This window comes from Leptodactylus fuscus, chromosome 1 (genome assembly GCF_031893055.1).
Source record: "Leptodactylus fuscus isolate aLepFus1 chromosome 1, aLepFus1.hap2, whole genome shotgun sequence".
Lineage (NCBI taxonomy): Eukaryota > Metazoa > Chordata > Amphibia > Anura > Leptodactylidae > Leptodactylus > Leptodactylus fuscus.
The window spans coordinates 107,426,172-107,443,155 of NC_134265.1; the positions used below are offsets into that span (position 1 = coordinate 107,426,172).

At 44.3% G+C, this 16,984-nt stretch overlaps 1 protein-coding gene across 2 annotated transcripts in view; it reads right to left on the minus strand.

The window, feature by feature from the left end:
- Positions 1-16,984, minus strand: part of COMT (catechol-O-methyltransferase) — a 74,919-nt gene that overhangs the window by 46,557 nt on the left and 11,378 nt on the right. For both annotated transcript variants that reach the window (XM_075275783.1, XM_075275790.1), the window contains exons 2-4: positions 8,025-8,304; positions 4,271-4,464; positions 649-780 (exon numbers count right to left, since the gene is read on the minus strand). In XM_075275783.1, coding sequence (XP_075131884.1) covers positions 649-780; positions 4,271-4,464; positions 8,025-8,304 — 606 coding nt within the window. The remainder of the gene's footprint in view (positions 1-648; positions 781-4,270; positions 4,465-8,024; positions 8,305-16,984) is intronic.

Below are 16,984 nucleotides of genomic sequence, written 5' to 3' on the forward strand. Positions count from 1 at the left end.
AAAACGGCCATCCTATGGGTGAAAGATGGGGTGAAAAAAAGGATGGGTTTCACAACCGTTTTGCACCGTTGTCATGTGTATCTAGCCTGAGGCAGTATTTTGTCACCCTGACAGATTACGTGTTGGAGCAGCTATTAGAGCAACCGAGATCTCCATTACAAAAGGTGATAGCTTCTTCTGGAGGGCCTGCATAGTTTTAATCTCTTGTCTGGATGTACAATATTCTGTCTGCGGAGATGCTGAGAAGGAGAAGACCATAGTAGAAGTCACTGCTATTACCGAAGAGTAGAGACAGAAAGTATCCTTCATAATCTATCACAGGCCATGCCTCATCTATATACTGATCCAAGTCCAGCCTGATAGGTGCTCTGCAGAGTGGACCACGCCGAAAGTCTTTTGGCAGTGCTGCTGCGTCAGGAGTGATCTCCCACCCCCTCCTCACCCATTTTTACCCTTATCTCCTCTGGTCTTCCCTTCTGTTGTCTCCCTGTCCTTCCCATCCCCCTTCCTTTTAGCTTTTTGCCCAGTTCTGTGTGAGCCAATGTGTAGAGCTGGTGATGCATGTTTTCAGAAGTATGACATAAAGGACTGATTTTTTAGCTACGGGCAAGTGCTGCTACCTTCTTCTCTCACTGCAGAAAAGCTTACCTCTAACAGCTCAGTATCTTCTAAGTACTTGTCCTTCCAGTGATCAACAAACACAAAGTCCAGTGTGTCCACTTCATATTTCTTCTTCAGCTGGGGGATAATCTCTTGTGTGTTTCCCTCTAAAATGTGCACCTACAAAAAAAAATGTAAGAAATGTTATGTTATAGTTAAATGCCCCCTATATTTCTTTTCTTCTAGTGTCAGAATGTAGCAAACTCTACCCAAATGTTGCCATTGCAGATTGTAGCGGTCCTTAAATGATCCAATGTTATCAGCAAAGATGTTGGTAACCATGTAAATAATCCTGGAAACTGTAGTTCATCACTGAAGGACATAGGAAGTAGTTTACCACTTATCAACTGAAATCATTATGGACTTGAATGGAGAAGAAAATTTGTACATAAAATGTAACTGTTCTCTTCATTAAATGGGTGAGTGGTGTTTGGTGAACGTTTTTGTAATATACTTAATTAACCTATCCAACTTCCTTTTAATAGAAAACAGGCTAAGCATTGCCAGGGAGAGCTTGTACCGTACACCTGTACTCAATGCAGTATGTAGAGCTATAGTATTTGTCAAGGGGAATATGGCTGCATCTCCGTTTTTATACCATCTGAAGCCGGGGCCCTACGTTGCAGAAATGCTGTGGCAAAAAAAAACCAAAAAAACCCCAGTGTATTACAGTACCTGCAAAGTGGATGGAATTTCGGCTAATCCCATCCACACATTGCAGAAGTTGTTTTTTTTAAAAAAAAACAAAAACAAAAGAAAAACACCTCACAGCATGTCAATTATACCAATGGAAACTCAGACTGTGAAAATGTGATGTCTTTTCTGCAATGGTTTTTTGCCTGTGTCTTGCTACGTGCTCAGTCCTTAGCCTAAGGGCTCGTTCACACGGAGTAAACGCGCCACGCAATGTGGCGCGTTTACGGGACGTGTACGCCGCGTTTTTTTACGGTGCGCGCATATGTTTACTCCGTGTGAACGAGCCCTAAAAGTGGTTCTGATATTGAACATTTTACTTCCATTACCGTAAATGAATGACACATAGCATGGCACTGAATTTTGTTTATGTTTATTTGTTAATTAATGAAGTCCTACACCAGCTAATAATCTGCATATGTCTAAATATCCCATGTAGTAGTCTATACACTCAAACTTTATATATCCCATGTAAATATGCATATGATGGTGCTATATGAGTAAGCAAAATAAATAAATAATAATATATAGCACAGTATATACTATGGACAGCCAAAAGTAAAGCCCTGTATACTGTATATACTAAAAGGACAGCACAATATACAGTATATAGTGTATGCGGCGACAGATGTGTACAGCTCTGTATACAGTATATACTAGAGGACAGCACTGTATATAGTATATACTATAAGACACAGTTCTACATGTGCCATCTGCTAAGGCAGCAGGGCACTTGGTCAAAGCTACAGTTACATGGTATAAAATCTAAAACCATTATATACTGTTTTACTATTAATGTAATTAGTAGCTGATATATATTACATTAGACATCCTGCTCATGTATATCTGTAATGTACACTTGTATGATACATGTGCATATAGCATATACACAAGACCATGGCTAGTAACAATATTATATAAATAAGACAGTGACATTATACATCATAATGTGGCAATTTAGGGTCTCCTTGTTGCATATTGTTCCTATACTGTGCTGCCCTTGCATTGTTTCTCACACTGCAGTTGGCCAAGGGTTATGTCATTTACTGTACATTATCCAGTGGCAGTGTGAGACAGTATGGTATGGATGCAAAATAACTGAACAAAAATAAGCAAAGCGAGGACGTTCAGGCTTTACTGCATGGTGAATGGGGTGAAATTTAAAATGTAAAAGCATGTATTGTTTTTTCATTCCTCCAGTAGAGAATATAAGTTAACCAATAAGCTGTATGACAATAGCAATAGCAATGCCAAATATATGTAACTAGCAGTACCCTCGACTTCGTCTGCGGAACCCTGACCCCCCGCGTGACCCACCTGTAGCGCCGCGCAGGCTTCTTCCTTTGCCCTGTGTCCACAGCGGCTCCCTTTTCCTCATCTCCCCCCTGGCGCCCGCCAACCCCCTTTTTTCCTACCCACTCCCTCATGTGCTCACTTCTTTCTCCTACCCCGTGCCCCTTTTCCCCCCTAGCCCCGTGTCCCCTCCCCCCCAACCTCATGCCCCCTTCCCCTGTGTTACCTATCTCGTGCCCCCTTTTTCCCACCACCCCATGCCCCCTTCCCTGTCTTACCTACCCAGTGTCCCCTCCCCCCCCCCCTGTCACCTTTCCCTCCACCAACCTGTGCCCACGGCCTCACCAAATCCCGGACTCCCCATGCACCGATGTTACAGGGGTGCCTATGAGGGCCCCCCTCCCACGGAAAGCCATGTGCCCCCATTCCATCTGTGGGCGCTGTGGCGGCCCTGTCCCTGTCCCAACCCTTCTCCCATGGCCGAATGACAGAATGACACTGTAGATAGCCCTGAGCAGACATCGGTGACATCCCCGACGGACATGCAGAGACCAGAGGCCGCAGCTGCCACGGGACAGCAGGCCGAACCGGCGTTCCAGACCTGTGGTAAGCCCACACAGGTGGGGCAGCGTACGCACTTCTCGCTGCCCCAGAGTACGGGTGCTGGTTCAGGATGCTCTGGACCTCTGAGAGCCGCCATTTTCTTGTGGACGCCGGCCGATAGCTCCGCCCACATAGAGAAGCGGCACCCATCCAGGTGAGCTGCTGATGGGGCTGGGATGACGTCATCCCAGGTCCTACAGCGTCCCAGGTCCTGCAGCGAATTCAAAAGTGAAAAGCACCGGTCACGGGAGTGAATTGCGATGGAGTACAGGAATTCCATGTAGCCTATCGTTCAATCCGGGACCCAAGGTATGTATGTGCGCAATTTCAGCCAAAACCGATCGCCCGTCTAGGTGTCATTGCGTCCCCTTTCCAACTCCCCTTCCCCCTCCTAACCTCTTTGCACCAACCCCCGCAACCCCGGCCTCCTCCCCTGCCTGGGGGTAGGAGCTAGGCCCGAGAGGGCAATATGGAGTTTGTGGCTTGCTATGCTAAAAAGTGTGTGGGATTGCAGAGCTGGTGGTATGAGTTGTGGTTTTGTGGGGGTCCTGGCAAAAACGTATGTCTGCGATTGTGACGAAAAGTAGCCTATCGTTCAATCCTGCCTAGGAACTATGTTTGTTGCAAATTTGAGCCAAATTGGTTGAGCGTTTTTTGCGTGATTGAGGAACAAACATCCAAACACACAAACATCCAAACACACAAACATCCAAACACACAAACTTTAGTAGGATGTGCTTTACCCACACAAAGGACACAGTACAGGACTTTGTACAGGACTTTTCTCTCTGCCACTTTCAGTAGTTTAGTTACCCAATGGAGACTCCAACTCAGATGTAAACCTAGCCCTATAAGTGCAGGGATCAGATGATGATCAACTATCCTGTGAACAGGTCATTGGTATCCAAAACATATGGAAAAGGGAATTTTGGAGATGGCCATCTTATTTTACAAATATAACCAAGTTCATAGAGTGAACAGCAATGGCTTGTTAGATAATAAAATTTGTTTCAGGAAATACCTTGTTATTCACGCCAGCAAATTCTATCATCTGTTTGGCTACAGCAGCGTATGCTGGATTAAATTCTACAGTAAGTAAACGAGCTCCAGGCTGTAATAGCCGTGCAATCCGTACAGCTGAGTAGCCACAATATGTGCCCAGTTCCAGAAGTTCTCTTGGATTGGCCTCTCTGACAACATTATCCAGGATCAATCCTGTAAATGAAAGCATACAAAGCGTGAACAGAATAAACCTGAAAGCAAATAAAAATATTTGTTCTGCAGTGTACATATAAAGTGTATAGGAAGGTATAGGCCTGATGCCTGAAACTCCCTTTCTACGTCTTAGATTCTGATTTGCACAGCAGCAGTTATGATGAGATAAATTAGAGTAGGTTCACACTACCGTTAGTTAATGTCCATGGCTGTCACCTGTGAAAGGATGAGAGCACCAGACATCCGTCTGCATTCACCCCATGTAAACAACATGACAGAAGCTTTCCTCTGCTGTGTTCTTTACTTTTCTGATAGAAGAAAAAGTCCTGCATGCAAGTAAACCAACATGACAGAAGAACGTGTCAGTCGTGTTTTTTACCTTATAGTTATTGGAAACGGATGCAGAAAAAGGGGGCTCTGTTTGTGTCCATTACTCTAACATTAATGTCCATTGCTCTCATCATACGATGGATGAGAGCAACAGATTATAATAACGGTAGTGTGAATATACCCTAATATATGGCAATAACAAGGCTGAACTTCCAGAACAAAAAGCAGAAAGTAATGTCATAAGCACTTTGGTGCAGAACAGCTGCGGACATTCACAAGCACAGGATACAGATTTTGCCATGGAATACACACCAAAAATTGCATGAAAATTTGATCATGTGAACATACTTTCAAAACCAAAGCCTTTAAAGAGGACCTTTCACCACCTGGGGTACATGTGGTGTAATACACTGCTAGAAAGCAGCGAGTGCACTGAATTCGGTGCTGGTACAGTATAGCGCTGTACTTTGAGCCCCCTGAGTACTTGTCTATGGACGAATTCTATCAGGAGGGGAGAGAGGCGTTCCTCACTACTGTCACAGTACAGCACAATAGACGCTGCTGTGAGGAAGGGCGTTCCTGACTGACTGTCAGAAACGCCCTTCTGACAGTGAAGGACTACGGTAGCGGCACCAATAGCTCTTCACGGGGGCACAGAACGTATTACACCGTATGTGCCCCATGTGGTGAAAGGTCCTCTTTAAATTCCTTAAAGTTCACAAGTGAAACTTTACGTTTTGAAATGTCAAATTCTATGAATTATTTTTCTTTAAATTTTATACTTTGGCCAATTCATTTTATATAGTTTTTGGGCACTCATGTGGTATTGATATGGTACCAAGACAGAGCCAGTACATAGGAAAATGAGGACAAAGAAAAAACAAACAAAGAAATGGGGAAATATGAATTTCAATAATTTTTCTTTTGTAATTTGTTACACAATTTGTTTAAAGTAGACTTTTTTTTTTTTTTTAATAAACCTCAGTCTACTGTGTATATCACTACCACATACTATACCCAAACTACATCACTATGCTGCCCATGAACAAAGATTTTTTTCCTAGCATGCTTCTTTCCATTTGAACAATGTATTTCCCTTATAATCCATAACACTGGGGATAATGTGCTCATTAGTTGGAGTCCCACCACTGAGTGTTTTTTTGGTGGCATGCTTACTGAACCTTTCATTTTAATGAGATTGTCAGAGAATGGTGAATAATGTTCGGCTATCTCTGGACAAAACATTCCTGTTCTCCTGTATGGTGGGGATCTTAGCAGTCAGACCTCACCAATTTGCAAGTTATTTCCTGTGTTATCTGTTTGCAAAATTTTTTTCCAAATCAAAATAAGCCTTAACCTTCAGGCAAAACAATAACAGAAAACCTGCTCATTTAGCTAATAGGGCTCATTCACACGTGGGGTGTCCGCGCGGGTTTTGACACAGAGAGAGATGCGGCGAGCCGCGTCTCTCTCTGGTCAAAACCCGCCTACCACGACCATCGCGGTCGCGGCTTTCCCCTCCTATGTCGGCTCGAATGAGCCGACATAGGAGGGTGCTGCCGCTAGGCGGAAGCCGCAGTCCAGCGCGCTGCGGCTTCTGCCTGAAGAAAGGACATGTCGCTTCTTTTCTCCGCTATCGGCAGCCCGCTGCTAGTGGAAAAAAGAAGCCCAGCGGTCTGCATAGACCACCATTGTAAAGGGGCGGATTTTGAAGCGAAATCCGCTGTCAAAATCCGCCCCTTTGTTCATGTGTGAACGAGCCCTAACACAGGAATGCGATGCCCATTATATTTCCTGCCAATGATTGCCATCCACCTATATTTGCAGCAGTATCATGAATGAGAAACCTGAACTGCTACAGATGGAATCCAAATTCTGTTTGGGATCCGACAACAGTCATGTTCAAGTATGAATATCTTGTTGAGGGTGCTTCAATCCTGACTATGTTAAAGCATCAAACTGCGTCAAATGCTGGTGTGATGAACTGGGGAACCATCACATATGACAGTTGGTCACCCCTACTAGAGATTGGAGAGATGTGCAGCAATATGTGCAGGACATCCTGCAACCTTGTGTTGCTTCTCATGACAGGGCTTTCAAATTGCATTTTTCAGCAGGATAATGTTTGCCCACATGCAGAAAAGTTTTTCTAGGAATGTCTCTGCCAGATTACACTACTACTTGGGCCTTTATAAATACCATAAACAGTAATAAGCACAGTTCACCCACATGGAAGTTTGTAGATATTGGCAAAGTAATAGGTCTGTGCTCAGATAACCCCCTCGGACAATAAAAAAAAAAAAAAATTGTGCCAATCCAGCACAAGGATGACTGAGATGACTGACTAAGAGGCTTTGGTGCAATGAAATGAGGTGCTCCCTACGATGTCATGTTTTTAACCAAAATAAATAAAAATGATGTTTTAACAGTCATTGATCCTTTAGCCATATTGGATTTTTTCATTGGTATATTTCCTTGGCCTGCCAGGAAGTAGCCAGGACATTAGCTTCGCCACCCTAAGACTGTGCAGGATCTACAGGCCTAGCTGCAACATCAGGGGACAAATGTGCCACAAGACACCATACAGAATCTGTTTGTCTCCTTAACCTAATGTATCTTATCTTGTATTTAGGCTACAGGTAGCCTAACACTGTACTAGATCCTTCTATCAACTGTGTAGTTCTCCCCAATAAACTTATACTTTCACTGTGATATTGTGAGTCCCAACAGCTGGACTCTCTCCAACGTACAATTGATGGCCTGTCTAAATGGCTACTAAACTATGCACACCAGTTTTCTGATGTAGATGGACATAAATGAGGAACATACTTGGCTTCTTTGTGTACCTCATTGCTGGTTCTATACACACTAGCCGCATTTTATTAAAGTGGGTGGAGAGGGGTGCAAAACAAGGCAGACCAGGGTGTGAATGTTACGGCTCAACAAATTTACTATGTTTTACTAGGAAACTGACCTGAGTTATTCCAGAAATGTAAACAAGTCCCTACCTAGCATATATTTCAATACTGGCCTATGGGATGCACCAGAACTATTAAGAGGCTGCAACCTTTTAATCAATTTCCCTGGTGGTGCAAGATGAGCGTGAATTAATAAATCCAGCATCGTTCATTTTAGATCAAGTCTGCACTGAATCTTAGTTTGTTTAAATTTTAGGATTAGTAAATCTGGCTCAATAGATATATTCTAGTGAAGTCATCATGCAAGCTTACCCTTCTGGTCTCCCACATTCATGGCCCATTCCTTTTCGTTACAGTATTTGTCAATACTTTCAATAACGCTCTGTGGGTCTCCACGTGTTGCATTGTCCAACACGTACTGTAAAACTCTTTGTTCCTTGGTGTGGTTCATGAAGAAAACTTTGATGGCTTCTCTTACTTCGTAAAAGACAATTCTAGCAAAGGCTCGTCGTGGACCGTTTAGAATGATGTACAAAGTGAAAAGCAGCAGGATACTCGCTGATAATGCCAATAGTGTGTTCAGACCTATCATCTGTATGAAAAAAAAGGAAATAAGCAAGTTAGCAATTCACTTGCTTTAAAGGAGTGATCACATCTAAACAAATCTCTTCTATTTGTCCCATTGGCTTGCAGACATTTATATAAAACTAACAAAGATGTTTGTAAAAACTCACTAAACTCCAGCATGGTGCTATAATAGGATGGAACTTCTGCGGAAAGTCTGGGACAGCAGACCATCACAGCTTGGTGAAGGTGGCTGTCAAACAATGGTGATCACTGCCCTTAGTCAGTGACTACTTTGAGACTATTGGCGGTGATCCTGATGTGAGATTGCTGCCATTTGCTATGAAGCACTGTGATAGGTGGCTGTCCCGGATAGCAGCCTAGCGCAGTAATAGTAACAACCAATAGTGGGGTCCTACCCCTTCTGATCACCACTATTGATTAATCACTGACTACTGACCAATAGTAGTAATTGGGGACGTCAAAAGCCAACTATACTCTTTACAATCACCCTCAACTACTCTGTTAGCTTTAGGGAGTTGCTGAGAGCGGTTGCTAGTTGCTGATTTTTGCCAATTTACCCTATTTGTGCCTTCCATACTTACCTCCTCAGCTGCCTCATCTGTTGTGCCTACCTCCTCATTGTACCATTTGCATTCCCCATCTGCCTGCCTCCTCATCGTACCACCTGCGCCCCATCTGCCTACCTCCTAAATGTACGCACCTCCTCTTTGTACCACCTGTGCTCAATTTGTTGGTCCTTGTGATTTGTTCTGTGCCTCATCTCCTTTGTTATTTTTTTTATCCACTGATTAGTTAGTGTTAGCGTCATGGAGTTTGCATAAAATTAGTTTATTGAAGATGAGTATGCATTTCTCGCCTCGGACAGCGATTCTTCAGAGGGTGCCGCCTTTTTGTCATCCTCTTCGTTAAGTCATGATGAGGACAAGGGACCCCAAGGAGAAGCCCTAGACCCATTCCATTTGAGGCCCTTGAAAGGAGTGATGCAACCACTGTACAAAGCCCAGAGAGAAGTGGCCCTATCTGGAATTCAGTTCCAGTAAATTATGCTTAATCGATTTTTATTGAAAGTTTTTTCGGTTAATAATAAAAGGAAAAGTTAAATATGGCAATATAACAGTACAAACAGAAGCGTGCAGGCCTCCAAAAATAAACGGAAATTTTGGACTGCCATAGGCAAGTAAAATATATATCTACAGGTCCACTTTTAAAGAAAAAAACAAACAAAAACATAACCAGGAAAATAAGGTCGGGGAGAGGAGTTGGGTCCAGGGACCTAAGGTAGCAGCGAAGTGCAGGAGATAAAAGGTCCATGAGAATGTGGACCACCACTGCACCGCCAATTAAAGTGCATACACAAGAGTAAGAAGGAGCAGGAAAGCGAGACAGGTTCTAGAAATTATGTTCCCCAGATCCTCAAGTACACACAGCAGGGCTCAGTGAATTTGATATTTTTCTTCCTTCCACTGAGGACCTCATAGAGCTCATGGCAGTGCAGACTGATTTTTATGCCCAGCAATACATCACTAAGAACCCATACCTCTCAACTGCAGAGGTGGGCCTCTAACATCAAAAGAAATGTGCACATTCTGGGGACTCCAGTTAAACATAGGGCTTCTGAAGAAGTCATCCATTAGAGACTACTGGAGCATGGGCATATTATACTACACACCATTCTATCAAACCACAAGGTCCAGGATGCGTTTGAGGCCATACTTCAATTACTACACTATTCAGATAATGAACAGTGCCCACCCTGACCGTTTACATAGAAACCCCTGATAAACCATTTCAGTGCCTAGTTTCCCAGCCACACACAATGAGAAGACTATTTCTATTGATGAATCGCTGCTACATTTTAAAGGGATGCTTCAAATCCGCTGCCAAAATTGTGTGAGATTTGGTACATCCACTGGTGGACGAAGGTTACCACCTCTACCTGGATAATTTTTATACTAGCGTGGCACTTGTCAACAGCCTTGCTTCCAGTAGTATGGCGGCATGCGGCTCTGCAAGCATAAAAAGGAGAGGCCTCCCTAAGACACGGCTTGGGTAAACACTCAGAAGGGGTGAGAGCAGGGCTCAATGTTCCAGCAATGTATTGTGTGTCAAATACAAGGACATGAGAGAAGTCCTTTTATTGACAACAATACATAGACACACCAGAACCTGTGTACCAGTATGAGGTACCTGTACAGAGACCCTAAACCATACTGCATCTTGGACTACAATAGGTACATGGGGGGGGGGGACATGTCAGATCAAGTCCTGAAGTCTTACAGCACCATGCATAAATCAAGGGTGTGGTATAAAAAAACGGTCTGTGCATAACGTACAGATGGCAATGTACAATGCAGGCATGTTATTTTGATGTTCAGGTCAGAGGGGAACTTTCCTGGAGTTTCAAGTGGTGGTTATCAAGAACCTCTTGTTTAGAGACCAGGAAGGGTTGGGGGGGGGGGGGGACCCAGTACATCTGGAAGCGAGACCACGCGCATAGTACCAGGACAACACCTTCCAGGAGAAGTTCCCAAAACTACCAAGAAGGGAAAGAATCAAAAGAGGTGTTGAGTCTTATCTGGGGGATAAGGAAGGACACCACATACCAGTGACAAACCAGGGTTTTGTAAGATGTGTGTGAAAACATTTAATTTGCCCTAATGCACTCCGTACAGCTCATCCCCCCCACCCCACCCCACCCCCCTATGCCACCTCTTTTCTTTCTGAGCCCTGCCATATACCCAGGTATCCCCTAACAGCCACATGTAGTGAATTGCTCTACCAATTAGAACCCACACTTATGGGGTTTATGTCTCTGGTGGCATATGCTAGATACAATATATCAGGCACCGAAATAGAATATGTTTCAAAAATTGCAATTCTAATGCTTCAAAAGGAATTGTGCAGCAACTGGTGCAAACCCCTGTAGGGTCAAAATGTTTCTTATAACTACAGATGAGGGTCTTATCTTTACTAGTGCTTCAGGAGCCCTGCATACATGACTCTGCACCAGAAAAGCATTCCAGCTATATCCAGGCTCCAGTAGTTTAAGTTGTGGTCCTTCCCTTCTGAGCCGAGCAGTGTAGCCAGGCATTACTTAACAGCCACATGTAGTAAACTGCCATACCCAAGAGAACCTACATTATAATTTACGGGGTTTATGTCTCCGGGGGCAATTCAAAAATTTCAATTCTCATTCTGCACCATCTGCTGTGCAGTACCATTTGGAAAAACCTGTGGGGTCAAAATGCTCATTATACCCCTAGATAAATGCCTAAAGGGGGGTAACTTTTAAAATGGGGTCACTTTTGGGGGTGTTCCACTGCTGTGGTACCTCTAGGGATCTGCAAATGCAACATGGCACCTATAAACCATTCCAGTAAAATCAGAGCTTGGCAAGACAAATAACGCTCCTTCGCTTCTGAGGGCTCTTCTGTGCCCTAACAGTGGTTTCTGACCACAAATGGGGCATTTCGGTACTTGAGAGAAATTGTGTAACAAGACAGGGGTACTTTATTCCCTGGTAATAAAAAACTGCATATAACTAGAGAAATCATCATTTTTTCTAATTGACGTCCAAATTCTGATAAGTTCAGGGACAAACCTGGGGGTTCAAAATGGTCAAATCACCCAGAGAAGAATTCAGTAAGGGGTCTAATATTTAAAAAGGGGGGCTTCCCACTGTTGTGGTACATCTTGGGCTCTGCAAATGCAACATGTTGTCTAAGAGCTACCCTAAGAAAAGAGCGAGCACCTTTGGTGCAGTGATTTCATAAGGGCTGTGAATGCAGAAGTAGATGCAGAATACACATTCCTGCCATTCACTTCAATGGAAGTGCAGGAAATAGCCAACTCTGTACTTCGGCTATCTCTAGCACTCCCATTGCAGTCAATAGAGGGGGAACGCATCTGCTGCTATTTTTAGAACGGGTGTTAAACACCCTTGTTCTTAGCATTAGTGGGGATTTCAGCAATCGATCCCCACTGACTAGCAATTTACCATATGAATAAAGTATAAATCATTTTTGTGGTATAACACCTTTAACACATGACAAACTACAATACTAATATATTAGCTTCAACTGTAAGCGGTTGTAAATCACACTTATTACATCTGCTAGAATACAAAAGGAAAATTTGCATAGAAATAGCATCTTCTCATCCACGTACAGAAGCAGATCTAGAGCTATAGTCATGTACATTCTGGGGATTATCACTATATATGATTAAACAACTGCTCTGCATGTAATTCCTAATTGCAAAAGATTTGTCTTGGCATTCTTTTGAGCTTGGGTACTTAAGCAAAAAAAAAAAATATATGCAGAAAAAAAAAAAAGATTTTTTTGAGATTTAGAACACATCTGCAAGCCCTTGTCATCCCTACCTATTTTAATATGTAGAGAGAACAGGCTTCTTCTAAACACACCCGACTTGCTTACAGTTTGTCCTAGGTGAGTACATGTGTAGCTCTATATTGTCTGATCCCTCATGTCCCCTGATGGTAGCCATAAGGTAACATTTAGGCTGTCCCCTCTACATATTCAGAAGTGTAAGTCTATTTAAATGTAGTAACAAGATAGGCACAAAAGAACAACCATACTCACATAACGCAGACATGCACTTCTTGCACCCTAAAGAGCTTCTTACTCAAGAGCAAATGGAAAGGTGCCAACCTACGTAGCTGGTAACACCCACTGGAACGTACTGAAACAGCAAATAAACTACTTTGTTCACAATGAAAAGCAGGATCATTTTGTTCTTCTTCCAAGAAAAATCAGGTGATGTGAGGTCTCAACAACAAATGATAAGTAGCTTGGGAGGCAAGCCTCATTCTATTTTTTGAGTAATGCCTTTTGCAGTATTTAAAAACTCATGTCCTGAACTAGAGTGTAAGGCAGGAGTGGGCAATTAATTTTACCATGGTGTCGCATAAGAAATTGAAACTATGCTAGAGGGCCACGCCATGGCAAATTTAGCTCCACCCACTTCTACGTTGACTCCGCGCATTCCCAATCATCTTTCCATGTGCCCCCACACAGTATAATCCTCCTACAGTCACCCGTACATTATATGTCCCCACATTGTAATGTTCCCTTCCAACTGCCCCACAGTATTAAGTCCCTCTCCTGGTGCCTCAGTATAAACTGGTGGAAACTAGAGGGGACATGAAGCTGGGACAGCTGGAGGGGGACATTATACAGTGGGGGTAGTTGGAGGGGGGCAATAAATTGACAGCTGGAGCGGGACATGAAACTGGGGGCAACTAGAGGGGGACATTAAAATCAGGAAGCTGGAAGCAGACATTAAAACCGTAGGGGTAGCTGGAGGGTGACATTAAACTGGCCCCCTTCAGTTGTCCCCATTTTAATGTCCCCCCAGTTTAAGTGCACTCTTCATCTACCCCCAGTTTCATGTCCCCCCTCCATTTCTCCCTCAGTTTCATATCTCCCTTCATTTGCCCCATTTCATGTCCTCCCTCCATCTCTCCCCCAGTTTCATGTCCCCCCTCCATCTGCCATCTCTGCCCTAGTATAACATTCCCCTTCCATCTCTGCCCCTAGGTTACTGAGACACACACAGACAGACAGACAGACAGACACATACATATAGACACACATACAGACAGACAGACACACTACCCCCTGCTTCTTACATTCCCCAGTACCTTATGACACACACCACATGTCTCCATCTTCCTGCCGACACTAAGACACGCCCCCTAGACACGCCTCCCTAGTCAAGCTGTGCGGGCCGGTCTGAATCGGTCAGAGGGCCGGATATGGCCCGGGCTTTGCCCAGGTCTGGTGTAAGGGCAAGTTTACATGGGGGCAATGAGGCGGATTTTGACAGCGGATTTCGCCTCAAAATCCGCCTCCAGACAATGGTGGTCTATGGAGACCGCTAGCGTTCGTTTTTCCACTAGCAGTTTTTTGCTGCTAGTGGAAAAAAAAAAGCGACATGACCTTTCTTGAGGTGGATTCCGCCTGAGGAAAGCAATAGAAGTGAATGGGAAGCGAAAAACGTGTTGCTTTTTTTTGCCAAAAATTGCGTTGCGTTTTTGACACTTTTTTTTTACGGTCCATTCACTTTAGGGAAGGGGAAAACCGCCTGGCGTTTTCTGGAGCGGTTTTTACCAAAAAACTGCTCCATGAAAACGCGTCAAGTTCCAAAAACGTGTCAAGGTTAGGAAGAGTTTTTTTTCCGGACCAAATTAAGCCACGCGTAATTTACATGTGAACTAGCCCTAATACTGCTGTATTCACATCAATAAAACCATGCTGGTATATGCAGCTGCAATCATATCACTTCTATCTGCCTCAAGTATATAAGTATCCAGCTATTGCAGTGGATCTCAACCTTTCTAATGCTGTGACCCCGCAATACAGTTCCTCATGTTGCGATGACCCCATTCAATTTGGAACACGCGTCCATAACGGTGTGTGTTCCAGCTGAATAGCACTGCTGCAGACAGTAGCGGGGCTTCTCAGTGGCTAAAGCCATTGGAAATATGTATTTTCTGATGGCTTTAGGCATACCTCACAACTTTTGAAGATTAGAAACAGGGTAAAAATATGCGGCGCGCGCCCACTTTTATGTTGACTCCGCCCATTCTCATTCATTTTTCATGTGCTTCCACAGTATAATCCTCCTACAGTCACCCGGACATTATATGTCCCCCCGCCATCTCTCCTCCAGTTTCATATAACCCCTTCATCTGCCCCCAGTTTCATGTCCCCCCATCTCTTCCCCAGTTTCATGTCCCCCATCTCTGCCCCCAGTGTCATGCTGTACCCCACCGTTCATCTGCCTACAGTTTCATGTCCCCCCATCTCTTCCCCCAGTTTCATGTTCCCCAGTTTCATGCTCCCCCATCTCTGCCCAGAACTTCATGTCCCTCCATCTATGCCCCTAGTGTCATGCCATCCCCCCCTTCTTTCATGTCCCTCCATCTCTGCCTCCAGTGTCATGCCGTTCCCCCCCTTCATCTGCCCCTTCATTATGTTCCACCTTAATGTTTAAAACGAAAAAAAACCTCTTATACTCACCTTCCAACGCTCCCCCGCCGCTCTCTCTGCAGTCTTGCTCACTCATATAGTTGTAGATGCGATGTGACGTCATCACATCATGGCTACACATGCAGAAGCCGCAGCGCAGCATTAAAGCAGGAGCTGGCTGTGACAATCAACCTGTGTTCAACTCATCGGCGTCCTCCGGGCGCTGATAAGTTTAAACCGGACATCCCTCCCACCGACCAGGACGGTTGGGAGGTATGCTTTAGGCGACCCCTGTGATTTGGTCATTCGACCCCCGCTGGGGTCGCGACCCACAGGTTGAGAACCGCTGAGCAATCAGTTATACAGTATGTTTCTTCTATAGGTATTATAATATGAATGCACCTACAGTGCCTACAAGTAGTATTCAACCCCCTGCAGATTTAGCAGGTTTACACATTTGGAATTAACTTGGCATTGTGACATTTGGACTGTAGATCAGCCTGGAAGTGTGAAATGCACTGCAGCAAAAAAGAATGTTATTTCTTTGTTTAATTTTTTTTTAAATTGTGAAAAGTTTATTCAGAGGGTCATTTATTATTCAACCCCTCAAACCACCAGAATTCTGTTTGGTTCCCCTAAAGTATTAAGAAGTAGTTCAGGCACAAAGAACAATGAGCTTCACATGTTTGGATTAATTATCTCCTTTTCCAGCCTTTTCTGACTATTTAAGACCCTCCCCAAACTTGTGAACAGCACTCATACATGGTCAACATGGGAAAGACAAAGGAGCATTCCAAGGCCATCAGAGACAAGATTGTGGAGGGTCACAAGGCTGGCAAGGGGTACAAAACCCTTTCCAAGGAGTTGGGCCTACCTGTCTCCACTGTTGGGAGCATCATCCGGAAGTGGAAGGCTTATGGAACTACTGTCATCCTTCCACGGCCTGGACAGCCTTTGAAAGTTTCCTCCCGTGCCGAGGCCAGGCTTGTCCGAAGAGTCAAGGCTAACCCAAGGACAACAAGGAAGGAGCTCCGGGAAGATCTCATGGCAGTGGGGACATTGGTTTCAGTCAATACCATAAGTAACGTACTCCACCGCAATGGTCTCCGTTCCAGACGAGCCCGTAAGGTACCTTTACTTTCAAAGTATCATGTCAAGGCTCGTCTACAGTTTGCTCATGATCACTTGGAGGACTCTGAGACAGACTGGTTCAAGGTTCTCTGGTCTGATGAGACCAAGATCGAGATCTTTGGTGCCAACCACACACGTGACGTTTGGAGACTTGATGGCACTGCATACGACCCCAAGAATACCATCCCTACAGTCAAGCATGGTGGTGGCAGCATCATGCTGTGGGGCTGCTTCTCAGCCAAGGGGCCTGGCCATCTGGTCCGCATCCATGGGAAGATGGATAGCACGGCCTACCTGGAGATTTTGGCCAAGAACCTCCGCTCCTCCATCAAGGATCTTAAGATGGGTCGTCATTTCATCTTCCAACAAGAGGACCCAAAGCACACAGCCAAGAAAACCAAGGCCTAGTTCAAGAGGGAAAAAAATCAAGGTGTTGCAGTGGCCTAGTCAGTCTCCTGACCTTAACCCAATTGAAAACTTGTGGAAGGAGCTCAAGATTAAAGTCCACATGAGACCCCCAAAGAACCTAGATAACTTGGAGAAGATCTGCATGGAGGAGTG